The following is a 7500-nucleotide window of genomic DNA, read 5'->3' as shown; positions in this document are numbered from 1 at the left end:
AGTTGTCCCTGCGTGCTGCTGTATGTCCTGTACATTGATCTCTGCATGGCTTTGGTCAATAATCAGAGAGGATGTGAACAAACGAGGCCGGGAAGAGCCCTTTCTTTTGAGGCTGCTGCCCCTCGATGTAGCCCACCTGCAGAAACACAAACAGCAGTGATGAGTGCACTCGCTTTAGCATTCGCAGGAGGTGCCACGCTATTTATTACGAGGGTGAGGTCTGTGTTTTAAAGCCAAAATTATAACCTAGCAAAATATCGCCCAACGTAAACCAACCCATAGCATTGAATAACAAGTGCTGACACTGCAGTTCATTCAGAAGAATGCACAGCCAGAGCCAGTCTCTGCTCCAGAGGGGTGCATGTAGGGAGTCTAGGACATCTGGAAGGCATTATCAGCTGGGCCCTCGTAGTGGGCCATTCCTTCATGGGAAAGGATCTGTTTTTTCATTTGCCAGATCTGAAAATCGCTTCCATCTGTAGAGCCTGGGTCCCGAGATCAATTCCAGCCCGTTCCAAAAAACAAGGTTTTGTTTAGTTTTATTTTAGGTTTTGTTTACTCGGGAGTCTGCACACTGGGGTGTTTTTTTGATGCATGTTTCTGAGTGGGAGTCTAATCCTCCAGACTTTGTACAGAGCATTCAAACAGTATTCACACTGGGGTGAAAGCACCCCCTAGCCACTCCAGAGGACCTCTCCTAGGACGGGAAGGGTTTGGAAGGATACCTACCCACCAGTCTGAGTCATCCTCTCCAGTCACCACAATGACCTCTCCTTCCTTGAATGTCAGCTCATCATGATGGTCTGCGATACAGTCATAGATTGCCTTTACTCTCCGTATCCTGGGCTTGCCCTGCAAATCAAAACAGAGCCGATCACACACGAATCTCAGCTTTACACCCCCCCACCCCCCACCCCCCCCCCAAGCTAGAGCTAGTGTGCTAACAAAACACTTAATCTGAAAATAAAAATAAATAAATTAAAAAAAACAGAAAGCTTTCTAGTTTTAACTTTATACAATAATTAACCACTGTTTCAAAAACATACATAAAAATGTATTGACAGTTGAATCAACACGGTTTAATAATGATAAAGAAACAGGGATATCAAGTTATGGGATTTTTGTTATGCTGTTAATATTTTACAGGAGACCTCAAACACAAATTATGTTTTCCACATAGGGCTGTGATAGTGTGCATACTTATTCAGGCTTATCACACAACGTCTATGATTATACCTCTCAGAAACGCAACAGAAAATGCAGAAATCAGAACCCCATTGCATCAGTTACATTGACCTCCGTTCTTGTAGGTCAATAGGTGGCGCCATATGCTAAGGGATAATAATAACAAAACACTCAGAAATCCTGTATCACTTAATAAGGGCTTTTCAAAAGACAATCCCAAACGCACACTACTGCTAAAGAGGGTAGTGATTAGCTTCAATATCACCTAGGTGGCCCAGCAGTCGTGTCAAATGAGATTCACGCCATAAAAACAGGAAAATCTGCAGCTGTTCCTCAACACGCTGTGATAGGACTTATTTATGGAAAATAACTCTAACCTACCAACGGGAGAAAGCTTGAGGCAACCATTTAAATATGCAAAAGAACTCCAAACACCCAGTTAGCATAATCTCCCAGTATGATCCCACTTCTTACTGCCTGTGTAACAGCAGTGCTATCGGAATCAGGGCAGCATGCAGTATTGTAGGACCGGATGAACTATACAGGGGGTAAGCTAAACAGAACAACGCTTTCGGTTTTATTCCACAGTACAGGAACATAAAGGTAAAAACAGGAATCTTTGAGCATGAAAACCCTGTTTTTCACTGGTCTCCTCACAATGCATGCACGCAAGCACGCTGCTGCTCTATACACAGTGCTGATGAGACCGGCGGTCCTGTCTTACCACTGTCCTCCTGGGGAGCGGGTGGGGGGCTGAGCCATGTGGAGCAGGTTTGGCTCCATTCGCGTCGGAGGTGGAGGACCTTGGCGGTGGAGAGTCTGGCTGTAAAGACCTCCCGCTGGGCTGCGGGGGATGGTACATCCGAAAGGACAAGTCGCCAAAGACTTCTGGTTTATTAGAGATTCCTGTGAAGATAAACTCATTCGATTGACAGCATTGAGCACAATATCTGAAATCTATGAACTGAGCTCGAGTTATCAGTTTTGAAGAGGCACTATGATTTAAGAATTAGAAGACTAGCACTACAGTAATATACTACTAATAATATGTAGTGACTGATGAGTATCCAACAGTATACTCAATCGCAAGTCACTTCGATTCTTTTGAACTTTAAGTGATAAAAAATATTAATTTTAATAATTAGCAACAATTTTAATAAAATATCTATGTGAAGGCAGAAGTTAGTCAAATCAATTACTCCTCATATATATATATATATATATATATATATATATATATATATATATATATATATATATATATATATATATAGAGAGAGAGAGAGAGAGAGAGAGAGAGAGAGAGAGAGAGAGAGAGAGAGAGAGAGAGAGAAACGGTAGAATTTGCACAATACCAAGTTACGCTGAACAACGCAACTGTTTTTAAAACGGCAGGCAGCTGTACCTTTCTCTGGCAGTTCGGGCAGCGAGTTAAGAGGAGAAGCTGTGTACTTCGGTGAACTTAACCTGAAAAAAACAAAACAAAAACCAAACTATTATTATGGTGTCTGGCTCACTGTGTGTGAGGAGGAACTTGACGATAATAATCTGTAGTAGAATACACAGGAATGTCAGGTCAGCAATAGTTTTGACCACTAGAGGGCAATGTCCACATAACATCCACTTTTACCTACTGCCCACAACACACACCAGCACGCACACAACAAAATGAAAACTCAATGATCAGGGCATTAGTGAAATGTGTACTATGTGGTTAGGGAGCACACAGAGATCAGAGATGGGCCGTGGTTGTGACAGCCTTGCTCTGTAAACCACAGCAGCCTACACATTATTTATTTTAATCATTTAGCAGACACTTTCATCCAAAGTGATTTACAGAGACTACAGGGCGAACCATGCATCAACAACTGCTGGTGCTGCAGAATCACTTCCAATAGGACCTTGGTTTTAGGTCTCATCCGAAGGACGGAGCACAAGGAGGTTAAGTGACATACAGTGAGTCAGTGGCTGAGCTAGGATAAAACCCAGAACCTCATGATCGCAAGCCCCTTTCTTTAACCACTGGACCACCAAGACGTGCAGAGATTGGCAGAGTTTAGCAGTACCATATATCAGTGTCAGAGATTACCAGAGATTAGCAGATAATTGCCAGATATTAGCAGACTGCCAGAGATTACCAGACTTCCAGAGATTAGCAGACTGCCAGAGATTGGCAGAGATTAGCAGTGCCAGAGATTGGCAGAGATTAGCAGTGCCAGAGATTAGCAGATCACAACACACTTACACAGGTTTCTGGTAGCCGCTCTCTGGTCCGCTCAGACCTCGAGACACTACTGGGGAGGCATAATCTAAAAATAAAAACACACCCGTTATCTGAACAGTTCTGCAAGAGCAAGACTGCGGCTATTCATATCATACATACGCCCAACACCAGCTGTACCTTTACAAACAACATACAGACTTTTAACAAAGGACACCGGATTAGGCAAAATTGTAAATGTTAACCACTTGGATGGGGTTTGGACGCTAAGTACCCCGAGTGCAGAACAACCCTCCAGAGATCTTCACATGCCATGAAGCTCAGCTACTGTGCAAAAACAAATCGAAGAGACGGGTTATTAGTCTGTCTGTGTCTCTGCACTCTCGACAACACCAGGTACCGCGTTCCACAGCGAAGGAGCAAGGCAGAGCCAGTATAGTATGTGGAGCAGCTCTCCCCTGGGTACAAGGAGCTCGCAATTCCAATTCCAATTCCAGTTCCAATTCGTTGATACTTTGGGAGACATAATAATTGTTGCGATTGTTCAACTGCTTTCATTTGAAGCCAATTTAATTGACAAACAACCAGTGTCTTCAATGTAAGTAATTTGTTACTCACACCACTCTGAACTACAGAGCAGGATATCTAGACAGCCTTGCTGCCCTCACACCGCTCCCCTGATTCTTATCTGTATTCTAACGTTTTCGTACTATTGTAGCCCTGTCATGCTGTAGATGAGAATAAATAAAACCCCCTTTGTTCTTCCAGGGTGTTCTAAGTGTCTATTCTGGTCCCCAGACAGTTGCTAGGAAGCTGAGTTTAATAAATTAACATCCAGGATCCTGGCAGAGAGTGATGGCACTACACACAGCCCTCTCTGAACTGAATCAACAGCGAACCTCTTGAGCTGACAAGCCACGTCCATGTCAAGCATGGGTTATATGGATATCAAAGATCTAAAGCTCACACATCTCTGAATATTAAAAGCCATTAATCCCATTAGAAGTAAATATATATTATTGTGACATCAGGTTCCCAAAACTGTCCCCCGTTAGGGGAGTGTAGTGTAGATTAGCTTGTCATGGGCTTTTTGCATTGGGCACTGCAGTGCCACCTTGTGACCAACTGATGTAACTACGTTTCCTTGATGAAAAATAAAAAAAACACAACACTTCGGACACTGGTTAATCTGCACATCCCTCCTTCCCACAGCCTTTCTCCCGTTCAGCAGTGCAATCCCCAGTACCCAGCCACGCCTGCACCTACCCAGGGAGATGTGGCGCTGGCTCAGGGGGCTGTGTGGCACCTGGGGGCTGGGCTCGGACAGGGTGCGCTTGTGTCTGATGACTAACGGGGGAGGGGGGTTCCTCTTCTTCATGGACATGCTTTTACAGTCAGCTGCGGGGGGGCTAACGTGAGGAGGAGGAGGAGGAGGAGGAGGAGGAGGAGGAGGAGGGGGCACGTTGGGAGCTGAAATGAAACAAACAAACAAATTCATACACTGCCGGGACACTACTGACAACTGTTAGGATTTCTACACACTGGAGTATTTAACCTGACAGACAGCGGCAGCTTTGCATTGGCTGACTCCACCCTTGAATGAGTGAAGAAACAGCTGGGATCATCAACACAATGTCCAGACAGTGCAATAAAAACAAGCCAAAAAAAAACCCCATATAATCTACTGTGTAGATTGCTTGTTGCATGAAAACAACTTCCTATTTATCCAATGTGTGCAGCGCTGCAGAAACCAAATTGTAGTTCAGCACCAGATACATGGAGTCAGAAACAGTGTCAGCACAGTGGAGCAGGGAACAGAAGAGGAAACAAAAGTGAACTGCCAAAGAGAGGAGCTGACACTGCAACTAAAAGTGAACTGTGCAGCGGGATTCACAAACAGAGCACCATGGTGGAAAGTGCTGATCAACGTCTGGAAGAGCTTGCAATGCAGCAGAGGCCTTCATGAAAAAAAATGAGTTTAATGCAAATTCCCATGTTTTACCATGTGATGCGTGGTTTGTGAATCACTGTGCGTGTGTGTGTGTGTGTATAATATATATATATATATATATATATATATATATATATATATATATATATATATATATATGGATTCTATATATATATACTGCCTTCCGCAACGGGCAGAGGGAAACTGTTTTCGTGGAAAAACAAGCTGAATGGGCTTTCTGGTCACTCCTACCGTCTCCCTTTGACATTGTACAGACATTCTTACATGTCCTACTCTTGTTCGTCGTGTCTCCCTCGTGTGTGACTCACCTCTAGATGACAGTCTAGATTCACAGTGACTGTAAGAGAGAGAGAGAGCAGGAGGAGAGTGTGTGAGAGAAATGCATGTGAGTGTGTGGGGTGGAACGGCTTCAGTCACAGAGTCCCAGTGTGAGAAGTGGGGGGGGAGCACCTCTGATGGATAGTCGGGTGGGCAGGGGTGAGGCGGTGTAGCCCAGGGGTGTGGTCTGGGAGTCCAGGCTGCGGCTCTGGTTGGTGGGCGTGGCATAGGTTTCACGCCGGTGGTCCTGGGGCGGCGCAGCCAGGCGTCTCCCCACCCCAGGGTGACTGGCTCCCTGGTCCTGGGAGGAGCTGCAGGGGGCATGGTACAGGCTGTGGGGCCGGAAGGAGCGGTCCTTCACAGGTCCTAACTGCAGAGGGAATGGAAAAGATTCAGACAATTGCACTTGAAGTTTAACAGCAAAACTCCTCATCTCCCCTTTCACCCCTCCTCCACCTCAATACCACCTCTCCCCCCTCCTCAGTCTCTCCTGCCCTCCTCAATCTCTCTCCACCCTGAGCCTCTCCTGCCTTCCTCAGTGTCTCTCCTCCTCAGTCTCTCTCCCCCGCCCTCCTCAGTAACACTCCCCCTCCTCAGTCTCTCTCCCCTGCCTTCTGCCTCACCTTCTCATCCAAATCATCGTCACTCTCGTACATGTCCTCCTGCCGCAGTCTCCACTCGTACTCCACGTGCACATGCATGTTGAACAGGTTGCAGTGCGCTTGGTTAATCTGGAAAGACAGATTGTCACAAAGATTCTTATTCTGCTCTGAGCAGGCAGGAACCCAGCAGAGAGAGCTGAACCCAGTGTTTCTAAAGAGCGACACACCAGCCCTTCAAGGACAATATTCTGGGTTAGTTTGTATTTGATAAAGCTTATGTTGCAGGAACGGTAATAAATGAACCATCTGTTGATAAATAACAGACAATAAAACAGCAGGCAAGCCCCGTCAGTCACAACCACGGCTCAGGTACTAAAACCCAGACGTCTTTAGCTTGCTTACCAGTTCTTCACAGTGAGAGTTTCCTAATCTCCGAGCTACATCCAGTCCAGTCTCTCCTTTTTCATTTTCTATAATAAATAAACAAATAAATACATGAATACATGAATACATGCACGCATACATACAAATCTAAAATACTTTTTTTGATCACCTACCAACCACACACCCACCACCACCACCACCACCACCACATGTTCTGCTAAATATGTTCTTAATGTTGACACCTCTGTGGGAGGGAGGTTAAATAAAATGCCAAGTATTTCACCCACACATGGCAACAATAAGCATGTTTTCCTGCTTGTGAACCTGGCGGACGTTGCAACTACAAACCCTGCAGCAGTTGTCAGAGAGATTATTCTGCAGCAGAACTGCATTGCGCACACTGGTAAGAATAGAGCAGGATGTGGAAATGTTTCAGTAAATGCAGCATTTACCAAGAAAAAGAAAACAAACAAAAAAGCACAAAGGAAAAAGTGCTGAAAAGTGTGAATTGACGCAGCTGATCAGTATGTAGCTATATCATACAGGAAATCAGATTTAACTCTAATTTAATACCAGGAGCCCTCAGAGGGATTCTTAAGGGGACTGCAAACAAGCTTTAGAATGTGCAGTAGCTTCAGCCTTGTCAGTCAGATTATCAGGAATAGTAACAGGCTGTCTGGCAGAGGGGTCCATGAATCACTCCTCAGTAAAACTGAACTCTCTGTTCTAAAGCCTCTGATTGGATGAGACAGTCCACAAGGTTTACCACACGGGGCTTATCTGAAAATGTAAGCGATAACTACATGGCGCTCTGATGA

General features: G+C 45.0%; 1 protein-coding gene across 3 annotated transcripts in view; it reads right to left on the bottom strand.

Annotated features, from left to right (window-relative positions):
- unm_sa1614 (un-named sa1614) overlaps positions 1 to 7500 on the bottom strand; it is a 41736-nt gene that overhangs the window by 1469 nt on the left and 32767 nt on the right. For all 3 annotated transcript variants that reach the window (XM_041240159.1, XM_041240160.1, XM_041240161.1), the window contains 9 exons: positions 6701 to 6768; positions 6320 to 6427; positions 5829 to 6066; positions 4673 to 4876; positions 3431 to 3494; positions 2591 to 2652; positions 1910 to 2091; positions 730 to 852; positions 1 to 136 (listed from right to left, as the gene is read on the bottom strand). The exon at positions 1 to 136 is cut by the window's left edge and continues 1469 nt beyond it. In XM_041240159.1, coding sequence (XP_041096093.1) covers positions 56 to 136; positions 730 to 852; positions 1910 to 2091; positions 2591 to 2652; positions 3431 to 3494; positions 4673 to 4876; positions 5829 to 6066; positions 6320 to 6427; positions 6701 to 6768 — 1130 coding nt within the window. In that variant the 3' untranslated portion in view covers positions 1 to 55. The remainder of the gene's footprint in view (positions 137 to 729; positions 853 to 1909; positions 2092 to 2590; positions 2653 to 3430; positions 3495 to 4672; positions 4877 to 5828; positions 6067 to 6319; positions 6428 to 6700; positions 6769 to 7500) is intronic.

Source organism: Polyodon spathula, chromosome 59, assembly GCF_017654505.1.
Source record: "Polyodon spathula isolate WHYD16114869_AA chromosome 59, ASM1765450v1, whole genome shotgun sequence".
NCBI classification, from domain to species: domain Eukaryota; kingdom Metazoa; phylum Chordata; class Actinopteri; order Acipenseriformes; family Polyodontidae; genus Polyodon; species Polyodon spathula.
Note: the sequence above shows the minus strand (reverse complement) of the source record. Positions and strands in the feature narration are given on the sequence as shown.